General features: G+C 44.9%; 2 protein-coding genes across 11 annotated transcripts; one reads left to right on the forward strand and one right to left on the reverse strand.

The window, feature by feature from the left end:
* The first annotated feature begins 2,097 nt into the window (after positions 1-2,097).
* LOC127777222 (UDP-glycosyltransferase CGT) lies at positions 2,098-3,699 on the forward strand. Its single transcript, XM_052303780.1, has one exon. The coding sequence runs from the start codon at positions 2,185-2,187 to the stop codon at positions 3,598-3,600; it is 1,416 nt and encodes a 471-aa protein (XP_052159740.1). The 5' UTR covers positions 2,098-2,184; the 3' UTR covers positions 3,601-3,699.
* An 848-nt stretch (positions 3,700-4,547) lies between these two features.
* LOC127777223 (vegetative cell wall protein gp1-like) lies at positions 4,548-8,467 on the reverse strand. Of its 10 annotated transcripts, none has more exons than XR_008018297.1 (6): positions 8,045-8,467; positions 7,337-7,393; positions 7,098-7,218; positions 6,792-6,976; positions 6,619-6,711; positions 5,098-6,524 (listed from the first exon to the last, which is right to left on the reverse strand). XR_008018297.1 is itself a non-coding variant. In XM_052303782.1 (3 exons), exons 1-3 carry the CDS (start codon positions 8,465-8,467, stop codon positions 7,171-7,173), a joined length of 528 nt encoding a protein of 175 aa, XP_052159742.1. In that variant the 3' UTR covers positions 5,098-7,170. The 10 variants fall into 10 exon arrangements, 1 of the variants encoding a protein (XP_052159742.1); XR_008018298.1 differs by having other exon boundaries at positions 6,788-6,976; XR_008018300.1 differs by adding an exon at positions 4,548-5,091 and having other exon boundaries at positions 6,448-6,976.
* Positions 8,468-16,407: the final 7,940 nt, after the last annotated feature.

The following is a 16,407-nucleotide window of genomic DNA, read 5'->3' on the forward strand; positions in this document are numbered from 1 at the left end:
CGAAACTCTTATGCTCAAAACAAAGTATTTAGATCTCCTTATTAACCTCCTGATATACTGGGCAAACGGACATAGCAATTCCGCCAGAAATTTGACCACCTCCACGTGATCTGGACAGGAACCTTGCGGCTCCCTCTCGACGACTTCGCTTGTGTGTCATGAAATATGTATGCGCAACTGATAAACTGGTGCACGACAGTATTAGCTCCTCCTCCATGATAGATGTGCCAACTTGCAACCTCACTTGATATAACGAGAATATTACATCTCAATCTAGAAGCAGTAGATCAAACTTCAAACTCGCCTTGGGAATAAGATCCTGAATCTGCTGGTACAATTTGTCAAACCCTAGCAGAAACGCGAAACACCCTGGGTGTATAAAACGAAGTATCTTGATCTCCGTGCAGAACCTCCTGGTAAACTTGGCTTGTGAATATAGCAATTCTGAACGTGAATTTGTATTGCCTGAACAGAACCAAAACTATGCAAGGCTTGAATCCCTGGTGCGAAGGGCGTGTGCACGTAGCAATTGCAACGTGAAATTTAATTCACATGAACGGCAGGTTGACTGCCCTAATTATCCTCCTCAGGACAGGATGCGTGCTGCTGCCTTGCTTTTTCTGCTCAATGTGCAATAGATGGCGGTGCCCTGCTGCCTTGATTTTCCCTCGGTAGATTGCCGCAGCCTCCGATTATTGCAGCGCCTATAAACACCGACGGGATTATGTCTCGCCGAACGAGATTGAATCGGCGGGACAACGCGCTGATGCTGGACACTCCTACCAAACGCAACAGCAGCAGGACCGCAAATCCATAACTCCAAACAGATTGAACTCGACGATTGGACGAATACGGCGATGGAGGCCGAATAGCAGATCGATCTGATGGATGGCCATGGACCCAACAATGAAGTGACAATAGATCGAATCCAATGCTCTGATACCACTTGTTATAAAAATAGATGCACAACGGATACACGGATTTTTACGTGGAAAACACTTGCGAGAAAAAACTACGGGTGCCGACTAGCAATGATCACTATAGAGGAGTTGGATACAAACGCAAGGGATACATTGGGTTGTCGCTCCCTCCCCGTGCGGCTTACAAGGGATATATATATATATATATAATTTACTATATAGGACACTCATATGGGGCTCCATGGTGCCTGGGCACCATGGTATGAAATACACAAATTCGCCCAAAATTTTCAAAATTTTTAAATTGTGAGTATATACCTAGTTATAAGTATTCGATTCATACCTATACCTAGCAATAAAACAACTCAAATTTATCTTTATTTCACATTCCAATATTACATACCTAACTAATTATATGTTTAGATGTTATATACCTAAAATCAAAATATAACAAAAACATGTTTAAATTCAGTTCAAACTTGTTTGAATTAGTTAGTAAAGTAGTTAATGTTAATACCTAAACATTAAAAAAAAAATTCATACTCATTTGAATTGGGTATATACTCAATTTGAATCATGGAGCCCGGGCACCATGGAGCACCAAACAAATTTGTCGCTCCCTCCCCGTGCGGCTTACAAGGGATATATATATATATATATATATATGAGAAATCTAAAAGTCCTAATGGGGAAAGACTTAGAGTCATGCTAGAAAACTAATCCTAATAGTCAAGTTCTATTAATGAAACTAATCCAAATATATTGTGGGCCCAAAATTCGAATAACATATTTAGCAAAACATTCGATGTGACAGGGTGAAAAGTTTTTCTTTGGAAACTGGCCTAAGTTCCCATTTGTGAGGAGTTCTTTTATTCTCCATGAACTTAGCAGTGATTACTGCATGCCCCATTCCCAATTGCAACGTGGGGGAGAGCAGGGAGGCCATCATAATGTAGTGCCACTATATCTGATTTTATTAAATTTCTCCATATATATGTATTAACAACAGAGAGAGAAGCAAGTAGCAGTACATTATCCTTATTGATGGTATTTGCCTCTCTTTTTTTCTTTTTTTTTTAAAAAAAGGGAACAGTCGACGACGCGACGTTGCCGCTGGGCTGGTTGGTGTATTGTGTGGTGAGCATTGCACGTCTCACCTTATTAAGCTGCAGCTACCTACACGACCCAAGCAGCAGCAGCACGCACACGGCACACCTACTCCCGCTTCACATCGCCAGGTGTTCGACCGAGGCCACCACCGGCAATGCCGAGCTCTGGCGACGCGGCGGGCAGGCGGCCGCATGTGGTGCTCATCCCGAGCGCCGGCATGGGCCACCTCGTCCCCTTCGGCCGCCTCGCCGTGGCGCTCTCCTCCGGCCACGGCTGCGACGTCTCCCTCGTCACGGTGCTCCCCACGGTGTCCACCGCGGAGTCGAAGCACCTCGACGCGCTGTTCGACGCGTTCCCGGCGGTGCGGCGGCTCGACTTCGAGCTCGCGCCGTTCGATGCGTCGGAGTTCCCCGGCGCCGACCCGTTCTTCCTCCGGTTCGAGGCCATGCGGCGGTCGGCGCCGCTGCTTGGCCCGCTCCTCACCGGCGCCGGCGCATCGGCGCTCGCCACGGACATCGCGCTGACCTCCGTCGTCATACCCGTGGCGAAGGAGCAGGGCCTCCCGTGCCACATCCTCTTCACCGCCTCCGCCGCGATGCTCTCCCTCTGCGCCTACTTCCCCACATACCTCGACGCCAACGCTGGCGACGGCGGCGGCGTCGGCGACGTCGACATCCCCGGCGTGTACCGCATCCCCAAGGCCTCCATCCCGCAGGCGCTGCACGACCCCAACCACCTCTTCACCCGCCAGTTCGTCGCCAACGGCCGGAGCCTCACGAGCGCCGCCGGCATCCTCGTCAACACGTTCGACGCCTTGGAGCCGGAGGCCGTCGCGGCCCTGCAGCAGGGCAAGGTCGCCTCCGGCTTCCCGCCGGTGTTCGCCGTGGGGCCACTTCTCCCGGCGAGCAACCAGGCGAAAGATCCGCAGGCAAACTACATGGAGTGGCTCGACGCGCAGCCGGCGCGGTCGGTGGTGTACGTGAGCTTCGGCAGCCGCAAGGCCATCTCAGGGGAGCAGCTCAGGGAGCTCGCCGCCGGGCTGGAGACCAGCGGCCACAGGTTCCTGTGGGTGGTGAAGAGCACCGTCGTGGACAGGGACGACGCCGCCGAGCTCGGCGAGCTGCTCGGCGAGGGGTTCTTGGAGCGGGTGGAGAAGCGAGGCCTCGTCACCAAGGCATGGGTGGATCAGGAAGAGGTCCTGAAGCACGAGTCCGTGGCGCTGTTCGTGAGCCACTGCGGCTGGAACTCGGTGACGGAGGCGGCGGCGAGCGGCGTCCCGGTGCTGGCGCTGCCGAGGTTCGGCGACCAGCGGGTGAACTCCGGCGTGGTGGCGCGCGCCAGGCTCGGCGTGTGGGCGGACACCTGGAGCTGGGAGGGGGAAGCCGGGGTGATCGGCGCAGAGGAGATATCGGAGAAGGTGAAGGCGGCGATGGCGGACGAGGCGTTGCGTAGGAAGGCGGCGAGCCTCGCCAAGGCCGCCGCGAAGGCCGTCGCCGGCGGTGGATCGAGCCACCGTTGTCTGGTCGAGTTCGCGCGGCTGTGCCAAGGGGGAACATGTCGCACTAATTGAGTACTGAGACATGGGTTCTAATTTAAATAATTCGGATGGAATCCTTGTTACATATTTTAAATTGGAATAAGAAATGAAGCCATATGAAATTTGGAAGAATTTTAAATTTAATCAGTGGATATGTTTTAGTGAGGTTAAATCTCTATAAATAGTACTCCCTCCGTTTCAAAATGTTTGACACCGTTGACTTTTTAGCACATATTTGACCATTCGTCTAATTAAAAAAATTTGTGAAATATGTAAAACTATATGTGTATATGAAAGTATATTTAACAATGAATCAAATGATATGAAAAGAATAAATAATTACTTAAATTTTTTAAATAAGACGAATGATTAAACACGTATTTTAAAAGTCAACGTTGTCAGACATTTTGAAACGGAAGGAGTATAATGTTGTTTCTCTAGGGATATGATCTTAGGGCTATTCGTTTTGGAGGAAAAAGAAAGGATTTAGATTAATCACTATGAGTATCATTTGGTTTTCAGGAATGTACCTACAGGAAAATCAAAGAAAAATATCCTTTCCTACATGTTATTGAGTGAAAACTTAGAAAAAAATTTTATCCACTCAAACATCTCAGACAATTCCTATGGATTGAAGTGTGCATGTATTTTTATTCTTTTACTTTTCCTATTCTTATGTGTTGGGATTCTTCCAAAAACAAATAGGCCCTTAGGGCAGTCCCAACCCTCCATTTAGAATGGTGTCTATGGCATTAACTACATTGTCATATATGACTTTTAATTTATGTGGCACTATATTAATTAAGAGAGAGTGAAGAGAGGAAGAAACTGGGTCTCATGCAAGACACAGCTTCAACACGAGAATCTATGTAATAGACACTATCAAGTTTTGCATTGGGAGAGAATAATGTCATTATAATAGATGAAGAATAAATATGATTGGTAGAGAAGAGAGATGATGTATTTATTAATGGCCTACTTTAAGAAACTATTGGTTGTAGAGTGTAGTTTTTATTGTGACTAGTAACCGTGCACGTGCAAGGCACGTTGTACACATTATAACTTGCTTCAACATAACACCACAAAATCATAATGATGGTCCATTCCTAGAGAACAAATTAATCAACATTCACTATCATTTGAAATCAAGATTGAGAATGAGAAGCAAACACTTCAGTGCATATTATCTCCGTCCCAAAATAATATAACAATTTTTTTTCTATGAATCTGGATAGCTAAAAATGCTTATATTTTGGAACGGAGGGAGTATTATAGTAACGGGCATAGAATCCATGTGGGTAAGAAACAAAGCTACATAGATAGAGATGAAATCAGGCTTCATTTCCATTACCATGCAAACTAATTTTTCTTAAAAAAATGTCGGTACTCCAGTTCATACAACCGAGCAGAATACATTGCACGTCTTAGCTTAGATACTGAGAACAAAAACAGTCACGCTGAATTTGAAGAGAGGGTGTACATTCCATCCAAACTGAACTTGAGTCATGCATCCACCGAATACGCCTATAATTGTTTAGTGTAAGCCTTCAATTTGAACTATGAAATATATCCATATTATTGTGGGGGGCAAGAATGTTAATAGCAGTGGCCTTATGGGCCAAGTCTTTTTGTGGATTACATGAACAGATACATATCAAAATCCAGACAGCAAGATGGTTAGCTTCCTGAAGTGAACACATTTTAAGAGGTGAAAGTTTGAAGAGAAGTAAAAATTTAAACAAGAATCAACGGTGTCAAGCATGAAAGGAACTAAACTGAAGGCAAAATTTTATCAACCACTAATCATATGCAAATTTGAGTTTTTTTTACAAATATTCTGCAATACAAATTGATATTGGTTTGAGTAGTTGACAAAATACGTAAAACTGTCAAGTGCCAATTTACACTCCTAGAGAAGGACATCTCAAAGTGCTAGACTCCTGTGTCTGACTGCATATCCATGAAAATCAAGTAAGTCTTGTCAAATACTCTTGCAGTATTGCATTCTCAAAACGACACAATTGTAAACTTGGTTGCTCAAGGATAATAAAACTGAAGCATATGTGTTTGCTAAAAAAACATTAATTTGTCCCCGCAAAAAAAAAACATTAATTTGAATTAGATACAAACCTCATAAACCAGACTTGACATTGTAAAACAAGAGTAAACTATTCTGGACCAGCTTCTACAAATCTACAATTCACAGCTTATAACTTAGCTAGACAGGGCATATCCCATCTCCATATGGAGCAACATTATTTCACCTTGTTCAGAAAAACACAATATACATAGAGATTTTGTCCCACAAAACTTCTTAAAGCCATACATGAACTGAACTTGCGAAAATAAAATATCGAACAGCAAATACAGATATAACTAAAATATATGGAAGCTCTCTTCTTAAAACGCATGAAAAGCATTTCTGCTAAGAATGTACCCAAGATTTTAGAGGCAAACCAGAATATCAAACTGCAAATATAGATGGCTTGTTTGTTTCGAAACATACCATTCCCTCGAGCTAGCTAGCAACACTGAAAATATTTCCCCCCTAACTATGATCTTAACGGCAAACCCCGAACTAACATAACTTGCATCATACTTATGAAGTGCATGCCTCGTACCATCAGATTATGCTGAATGGATCCATCAAGCAAGATGCATTGAGAATTCAGATGAAAACTTATGCCATTGAAAAGGTCTCTTTATAAGAAAATGCATGCAGCAGAATCAGTGTAAGAAAAATGAAATTGTGCATGTAGTAGTTCCAAACTTCTAGAGCATAGAATTGGAAAATGAAATGGTAGGCCACAATAATAGGTGGATATTCAGTTATGATATGCAGATCGGGTGCTAAAAGTTTTACTGAGGTAGTGGATTTACAAAATAGACCACAAGATTTAGTCATGGAATTCATGCTCTTTCTTCTTCTTGACGGCTGCTCATGTTGTCACAACTAACTGAAATCACCAAAATGAGTAGATAAATGCTATCAGCCTACCGTATTCGAGAAAAAAAATGTTATACCTACTACGAACCTCTGGACAAAGCTACCTTTTCAAAGTATTGATAGTCTACAATTATGCCTGTGAGAATGAAATTTGTCGTTTTCATACGACAAATTCAGATAGTAACAAAATCTGTCATCTGTCCAGAAGAGTCAAGGCATAGAAGTCAAGCTAGTGTTCATAATAGCATATATAATAGCGAATTAATTTCTTACCGACCATGGCTTGATCAAAGATTAAGTCTGCATGACTTGATTACATACAAAGAAGGCACTTTTTTTTTGGAATGGGATATCCTCAGCTTCTTGACCAGCTGCTTGCACATTAGGACTCCCGTTTTGAATCACTTTATCAACTCAACAAAGCAAAGCATGCAGAGATGTTTCTTCTAAAGGAATATGTGCCTGAAGAAATTCAGCAGGAAAATTTGTTTGTTTAATCCAAAACGGATACTCAAGTAAAATTGATAGAAAGTCTTAAAAGAAACAACCAGTGTGTGTAACATGAAACAGTTATATACATGACCTGACTATCCATTGCTTTTGGTCAAGTCAAAACCAAGAAGATCCAAGACCAGACTCTTTCAACGCAGCAGCTATCACCAAGAAGTTGTAGTTGTCAGGTAATTTTGGAAGTGGAGCATTACCTGTGGTAGATTAAACAAAAAAAGGACAATCGCATTGATTTCTTTATCAAATTGGCTGTGCGAAGGAGCGGTGGCGATGACCAAGTTTTCAGCTCCAAAATGGAATGCAAATATTTACCAGGGCAAGACCTAGATGAATTGGTAGCTCCAGCCCACTGGACCTATTGACGATCACCTGCATCAAATCAAACACACGTGCTGCAAATTATAACAGCTGTGAATTATTAGTTAGTTCCTGGATATAATTCAAGTACATTTCCTGCAGATAATTCAACCAGTGGAGATTGTTGACATGGTCATATGCTGTTGACATCGATAGGGGAATTAAAGTGGAATCAAAGGCAGAATGTATTTGAGCCACATTCGAAGTCATTGAAAAATTCACAAAATGTAACATGCAGCAGTTTGGCAGACATTTTCAGTAAGTCACAAAACGTGATATGCATGTCAACCAATTGCTAGCTGACAAACAAAAAAATTGCACAATTGGCAGACCCTGCATAATTGCTTCTATGACCCTGCAATGTAGTCACATTTTCAAGTTTTCATTTGCAACAGCAGCATCATACAATTGCTTCCATAGTAAATAATTTACAGCAACCGTTGTTAAAAATTTTGTTCAAAAGTTCACAAAAGAAGATCACCTCAATGTAATTATCCAATTGTTCACTAACTTCAACAAAAAAGGAAAATCATGGTCACTTGTTTTCAGGTCGTGTTTTCAACTACCAAATGCTACAGGCCAATGCTCAAGAAGGAAGAAGATTAAAATTCCCACACGTACAGAAAAGATTAAGGAAAGACACAGGATTTTTGGGACTTGTACTCTAGGGGCCGAGGTCGAGGTCGGTTCCGGCGCCGGAGAAGAGGCCGAAGTCGGCTCCGGCGGCGGCTCCGGCGAGGACGCGGCGTAGCGCCGGCAGCGGGGCGGAGGAGGAGCGAGCGAGGAGGACAGCCGCGGCGGCGCCGGCAGTGGGGCGGAGGAGGAGCGAGCGAGGAGGACTACCGCGGCGGTGGGGAAGGAGGACGGCCGCGGCGGCGCCGGCAGCGGGGCGGAGGAGGAGCGAGCAAGGAGGACAGCCGCGGCGGTGGGGAAGAAGGAGGACGGCCGCGGCGGCTCCGGCGAGGACGCGGAGGAGCGGCGGCAGCGAGGAGTCGCTCCTGCGAGGACGCGAGGAGGAGTGAGCGAGGAAGAGAAGCACGCGGTCTCCGTGGCCGCGGGTGGAGGAGGAGCGAAGTCTTCGCGCATGGATTCCTCGTCTGCCAAATCGTGCGGTAGGAAAAAGTTGCGCGCGGATGGACGGTAGAGATTAATCCGGATGATTTGGCCTGTAGTATTAGAGAGGAGTAACTCCTCTTTTTTATATTAGTGTAGATTTGTTATTGACATTACACCATAGACACTATTTATACATACTGTGAGTTGAGACTGTTCTTATCATGAACCTTTCAAATATCCAGAATATATTTTGAGATGGAGTTAATAGTAACTTGCTGGGAGAAGGATTGCCGTACATACCACGTGACAGAAACATGACAAATCGCCTTGAAAGAGGAAAAAAACAATTGGGGGGGGGGGGGGGGGTTCTAGATTTAAGTATTGACTTTTGAGATAGAGATTGGTACATATTTCTTGCTATGATGTAAGGTCTGATTGTCATATGCTGATCACATGTATAAACATATTTTTCTTGCTATTGTGATTTATTTGGTATAAGCCTGAAAAGTACGAACTCGTTTTATTTAGTTACACTTTTATATGTGCGTTTTTGTAATGTACATTTTTCATGTATGAGCTTATTTTTCCGAGTGTTATGACAATTATGTACGGTTCAATGGTACTTATTTCTACCACACTAAGGATAATAAATTCACCAATAGTACAGCCATAAATTCAACAAGCATTTCATTTCACAAGGACAAATTATCAGGGTCAATCCGGATCCTAGCAGGGTCGTTTTCATCTTGTAAGTTGTTGTACCACACAAATCGATATAAGTATAGGTAAATATTGTCAACGGTGATAAAAATTGTATTTCACATGTTTTCAATAATATAAGATCAATAACCATAAAATAAGATGACAGGTTGCGGTCATGTCACCTGTCGGGCTCATTGCTGGGTGGTCATGCAAATGAGGAAGCGGGAGCAGAAGTGAGAGTGCAGTAGGGAAGTGGTGTGAGGATGCTGATCCAGCTTGTTAGATAATGGAATAAAATCTCGCTCTTTGCTCAAGTAGCTACAGCCAATTATTACGTAAATTCATACAAACTAGTACATAAAAAAGTCTTAAAAAACACACCAGTAAGGCTAAAGGAAACACAAGCTAATAAATATCTACACAAAACAAAGACCCATTGATTATTGAATTTTATTGGTGAACCTCCAACCAAAGTTGACAAAAAGCTGCATGCTCGTTGTGTCAAGTTGTCGACATATAGATTTTATTAACTTAATGCTCTCATCACACCTTTATAGTTGGGTCTAAAACCCGAGCCAGTACGTTGTTTGTTGATCCGTTTAAAGGATCTACGTTGTCTGTTAGGGTCACACCAATCCTACGATGGTGTAAGGGCTAGCGATGTACTCCCTCCGTCCTTAAAAAAAACTCAATTCCTGGGTTTTCGTGTTTAACGTTTGACCATTCGTCTTATTTGAAAAAAATATAAAAAAATATAAAAAGATAAGTCATGCATAAAATATTATTCAGGTTTTATCATCTAACAATAATAAAAATACTAATCATAAAAAAATTTCATATAAGACGGACGGTCAAACGTTGGACACGAAAACCGAACAATTTGGTTTTTTGGGACAGAGGGAGTAAGTAACTAGGGCGAGTGGATGGTTGGATTGGACTCTCATGTGAGATATGGTGACCCACGTCCACGTGAGTTAAGAGTTGTGTGTTATTATGAGAAATCTTGAGCGGCTTTACTACAAACGCCGTGTTTAGTTCCAAAATAATTCTTCAAACTTTCAACTTTTTCATCACATCAAAACTTTACTACACACAAATTTTCAACTTTTTCATCACATCGTTTCAATTTTAACTAAACTTCTAATTTTAGCGTGAACTAATGCATGCCCCGCTTTTTGCGCCGGGGAACTCCTACGCGTTGAACGGGCGCGAGCTCGAAGTCGAGCCGCCGCACCGCCGGGAACGCGTCGGACAGCGCTTCGAGGTGCCTCGTCTCCGCCGCCGACACGGTGGGGAGCACCGTCACGACGGAGACGTCGCAGCCGTGGCCGGAGGAGAGCGCCACGGCGAGGCGCGCGGCCGAACGGGAGCAGGTGGCCCATGCCGGCGCTCGGGATGAGGACGGCGTGCGGGTGCGGGTGCGGCCGCCCGCCCGCCGTGTCGCCTTCTCTCAGCATCTTCGCCTGCGAGGCCATGGTCGAACACCAGCAGCTGCTCCCGCCCAGCCACGACGAAGCGAGGGCCGAGCTTTTGAAGCAGAGTAGCCCATCTGAATTCTGATAAGGCTGGCTCCTGTAACCGCAGAGAACACGTTTGTACTTTGTACAGTCATTTGAGTCTGTCACTACAGTGGTTTGCATTATCACAGTAGCACGGTTACTATAGCAACAGTGTTCTAGTTACTCTAGGTACTGATTTGTACCGTTGGATGAAGATCCATCGAATAAAACATGAGCCAATGCAAGATACAGTACCACCTCTGCATTTTCTTTTTCAATGCAGAAAATCTCAATCCCTAGAGCGGGTAAAAAGTGGCCATCTGTTCATCTAAAAACGGATTTGCTGTTCTAATCGGGATTGAAGAAAAAAAAGCAAAAAAAAAATCATTTTTATTGTTTTATCTGTAGGATTCTCTTTAAGATTCGTCTGCTGGATGGAGAAATACAAATCAAAACTCATGGTGTGTGGACAAGCTTCGAGAACCCCACGTGCTAGGTGCAGCTCTGTGCTACTGCATGTTTCTTTTAAGAGCAAGTTTAATAATGTAGTAGTAGCCAACTATGAGCTTATAGCTTATACTAGAGTTATATAGCTGAGCTATGAGCTATAATGTTATCTCTTTATTTTTCTCCTCCTCTCTCTATCTCTCAACTATATATTTTATCTATTTATCTTAAAGTATATGAATAGCTAGTTATTGCATGAGAGCCAATTATTTTTAATTTTTAAATTCTCTTTCCTCTATATAAGGTTATAGTTGCCTTATAGCCTTATTATACTTGCTCTAAGGCGTAACTATGCGCAGATCAGGGTCACGTCTCTGTTGGCATTATTTAGGGCATCAGCAGTGTATAAGAGCAGGTACAATAAAGAGGTTAAGCCGGCGGTAACGTGTCCAAGCTGGCAAAAGTGATGAGTTGGAGAAAATTTAAGTGGACAGAGAGGGGAACGGGTGACTAAGGGTGTGTTTAGTTGGAAAAAAGGAAATTTTTGGGTGTCACGTCAAACGTTTGACCGGATGTCGGAAGGGGTTTTCGGACACGAATGAAAAAACTAATTTTAGAACTCGCCTGGAAACCGCGAGACGAATCTTTTGAGACTAATTAAGCCGTCATTAGCACATGTGGGTTACTGTAGCACTTATGGCTAATCACGGACTAATTAGGCTTAAAAGATTCGTCTTGTGATTTCTTCCATAACTGTGCAATTAGTTTTTCTTTTTATCTATATTTAATGCTTTATACATGTGTCCAAAGATTCGATGTGATGTTTTTAGGAAAAAAATTTTGGAATCTAAACGGGCCCTAATCTGTCGTCGACGCTACGCAGGCTCCAAGACTGAGAAACAGCACTGGGCGAGCTTTTATTTGTCCCCGCGAGACGATGCATGAACAGAGCTTTGCGAGCATGGCGAAGATAACAACAGACAAATAAAAATTAGATTAAAATATTGTGGATACATGAACTAATAGCCAACTATTGTACGTGACTATCTTCAGTAGTTAACTGTATTATTGATGTGGATATTTTTAGAGCCAACAGTCGGCTATATTATTGATATTGCTCTAAGTTGGCATCATATTGGGTCCCATATGGGTCCTGCTGTAGTATATAGCACTGTGGTCACAGAATGTACTACAGCACTGTGGTCACAGAATGTACTATATGGGAGGGAGGGATATTAAGCTGGGCCCCACTTTCCAATACAATAGGAGTACTATTTACCATCCCAACCACCGCTTCCCTCTTCCTCTCCCCCAACTTCCTCCTCCCTGTACAGAACACAAATCAATCCGGCGGCAACAGCGGCGACGCTCGCGGGAGGAAGCATCAGTCGTAGGAGGAGGAAGCAGCAGTCGCAGGAGGCCACAGCGGCGGCGGCAGCTCTCGCGGAGGCACGCGGATCTGACGGGGGAAGCTAGCGGTGGCAGCGGTGGCGGCGCTCGCGGGATTCGGCGCCGGCTGAGGCGGCAGTCGCGCGGGGAGGAGGCCGCGGTGGAGGCGGCGACGGTGGCAACGTCGCTCGCGGAAGAGGCCTGGGCGGAGGCAGTGTTCGTGGGTGTGCGGGGATTTGATGAGGTCTGCGTCTCGCACGTAACGGCGGGGGGGGGGGGGGGGGGGGGGGGGGCGCTCGTGGTCGGACCTCCATCGGCGGAAAGGGCGGTGCTCACGGCGAATCACCAGCGACATCAGCTCCGTGCCCTCTTCTCCTTTCCATGGCGGCAAGCAACGAAGTGCATTGAGGAGAGAGGAGAATTCCAGGGAAGAGAGATGAACACTGCATTTATAATGGTAGCTCATCCAAATGACTCTTATAGAGACCACCTTCAAATGTATATGGATCTTTTGGGAGGCTTATGACCCCCCCTCTATTTCTATATCGCTGATGCTCTTGCTACAAATCATACTTCCTCCGTTCTATAATATTAGAGATTTTTAGTTTTTGTTTGTACTGTTTGTCCTCTTATCTTATTCAAAAAATTTTAGAATTATTATTTATTTTTTTACTTATTTTATTATCCAGCACAATTTTTTATTTTTTATATTTGTACAGATTTTTTAATAAGACGAGTGGTCAAATAGCGAAAACAAAAACTCATCGTCGTGCCAAATCTTCCATCATCGAGACGTATCGGTTTTCCTACGCCATGAGATCACTGGATGGAGCACTCCAATTCAGCCTAATCAAATATTCGTTTGAGGAGGTGCTGAGCAATCTGGCAAGAAGAAAAATAAAAAGGAAAAAGGGAAAGGGAAGTTTTGGGCTGGTTTGATTTAGGCCCGTTACGATCAAGATTTAACTAGATATTGCTTACAGGGCTGACCGGTTTCTTTTCCGTGACAACACAACGTATAGTGCACGTCAGCGCATATGGCGGAAACAGTTGATTTGAACAAAGAAATCAAATTTATATGAGCAAATTAAAGGGACAGTTAATTTTGATTATAGTTCAGATATGACGGAGTTAGATAGCACAGATATTCTTTTTTTCTCTCTTACATATGTTGGTGAAAAAAATATTGGCTGAATAGGAAAAAAAATCTAGATCTCTACTATTATAACAATTGAAAATATTTTTTTATCATAATTTTGGGACGTTATCCGTGTTTGAATTGGTTTTTAATTTTAGGAAAAAGTATGAATTACCCCCCTGAACTATCAAGCTCGACTGAATTACACCCCCGAACTCGAAAACCGGACATTCTACACCCCAACTATTGAAACCGGACAAATAACCCCCCCTGGCTCAATCCGTGGTGGTTTTGGTCCTACGTGGCATACGTGTGGCAGTCCAGTCAGCAATTCTTTAAAAAAAATTAGTGGGACCCACTGTCAGTTCCCCACCCCTCTCTATCTCAACCCCCCCTCTCTCTCTCTTCTCCCTCCCCTCACCATCTCACTAGCACGGCGCCTGAGACGAAGGCGGAGGGGGTGACCGGCGGTGGGCAGCTGAGGCGGAGCTCCCCAAGCGGCGGGCAGCTGAGGCGGAGCTCCCCGAGCGGCGGGCGGCTGAGGTGGAGGCGGAGCTCGCCCGGGTAGCGGCGGGCCCGGCTCCGGCCGGCATCGGGCGAGTCGGGGAGGCGGCGGCGGAGCTCCCCGGGCGGCAAGTGGCGGAGGCGGAGGCAAAGCGGGCGGCCGGCAGCTGAGGCAGAGCTCCCTGAGCGTTGGGCGGCTGAGGCGGAGGCGGAGCTCGCCCGGGCAGCGGCAGGCGCGGCTCCGGCCGGCAGCGAGTCGGGGAGGGGAGGGGAACCAGTCGGCGGTGAGCGGCGGCGGACGCAGATGGGAGGGCGCTCCAGGCGGCGGCGGGAGCGGCACGGAGGGGGCGCGCGCGGAGAGGAAGCTTCAAATGGTGGTGAGTGGTGACGGGCGTGACTGGGATGGTGGTGGTGATGTGGCGCAGAGAGAAAGACGGAGATGTGGCACAAGGGAGAGGAGAGGACATTGGCAGCCAGGCAGAGCGGTGGCGGTCGTGGTGAAGCGGCGGCCTAGCGGGGATGGAGACCGGCGCTGGCCTGGTCAGTGGTGGCCTCCTGACGATGGGATCGGCGGAGGAAATCGGGGCGGTGAAGCAGCATCCATCCTCTGGCGACGGCATAGCAGGGCGGGAGCCCGACGGAACTCGGGCGGCAGGGGTCCTTGACCGGAGTAGAGTCGTCTGTCCTTTTCCCCGCTTGCCCTGGAGGGCGTCGCCGCCGCCGTTTGTCATCTCTTTTCTCCCCCCCTCTCTCTCTCCCCTCCTCTCTCCCTCTCTCTCCAGCGGTTGGATGGGAGCAACGGCGACGACGACCGGCTGAAGGAGGCGGGCTTCAAGATGAGGGCGGCGACGCGGGCATCTCTGCGGCCTGGAGACGAAGGAAGAAGAGGGAGCACCTTACATGTGGGGCCAACTAGCTTCTTAAGAGAGGGAGGATGAGGTGGAGGCTGACATGTGGGGTCCTGTGCCACGTGTGCGGCCACGTAGGATTAAAACCGCTCCGGATTGAGCCGGGGGGTTATTTGTCCGGTTTCAATAGTTGGGGGTGTAGAATGTCCGGTTTTCGAGTTTGAGGGTGTAATTCGGTCCACCTCGATAGTTCAGGGGGGTAATGTGTACTTTTTCCTTAATTTTATCATCCGACTCTTATATATCCTCCTGTATCCTTCCTTTGTCACCACGTAGTGGGCACCGTGAGTCCAACTCTACCGTTGCCCATTGTATACAAATATACAATGGGACAACAACAGCAAAGAACGTTGCATGTATGAAGTATACCACATAAATTGCTCCAACGAACTTCTTTTCACCAATTATAAATACAACACAACACTCAAATCGAACGAAAATCTCTACTATTGCAAAAATTGAAGATTTCCATCAATACTTCGGTACATCGTCCGTATTTGAGTCGGTTTTTAAGTTCGTTCACTTTTGAAAATACGTAAGGGGTCGTATAAGAAATCATTTTGATAAACTCACATGTTAACTTGGGATGATAGACATACTCCTAATCGCTTCAGAATTCTTCTTAGACAATAAGAAATCAACATACAGGATATGGCTATCATCCTAATAAGGATTTCCGAATTAGATATCAATACTATCAAAATAAAAATACATATACTTTTAAAAAAAAAATCTAAACAATAATACGATTAAAATAATCTTCACCCGTTGCAACACACGAGCATTTTTTCTAGTCTTATATGTAAACTAGAAAATTGGTGTGTCCGTTGGCACACCTACTTTATGGCATGCGTATGAAGACAAAAATATGAACTTAAATCACTTCATATGATAGTGACATAGGAGATAATAGTGCGAGCGGAACAAAAGAACTTTCAGAAACCTATTTGCTTACTTAATGTTAGTTTTAAGATCTTTACCAAAGTTGCTACAAATAGAGTCATGACTGTTGCCCAAAAGGTATTTAGTCCTACTCAAACTGCTTTCATTCCTGGGAGAAACATTATGGAAGGTATGGTTATTTTGCATGAAACTTTGCATGAATTACATCGTAAAAACAAAAGTGCTGTAATTTTTAAGATTGATTTTGAGAAAGCTTATGATAAGGTTAAATGGTCATTTGTACAACAGACTTTGAGGATGAAAGGCTTCTCTCTAAATGGTGTGAGTGGATTGCCTCTTTTATTCAAGGTGGTCATGTTGGTATTAAAGTTAATGATCAAACTGGTAATACTTTTCAAACATATAAAGGTCTTAGACAAGGGGATCCTCTATCTCCAATTTTCTTTAATTTAGTTGCTGATATGCTAGCTTTACTAATTA

The sequence above is a fragment of the Oryza glaberrima genome, chromosome 6 (assembly GCF_000147395.1).
Source record: "Oryza glaberrima chromosome 6, OglaRS2, whole genome shotgun sequence".
In the NCBI taxonomy this organism is placed as follows: domain Eukaryota; kingdom Viridiplantae; phylum Streptophyta; class Magnoliopsida; order Poales; family Poaceae; genus Oryza; species Oryza glaberrima.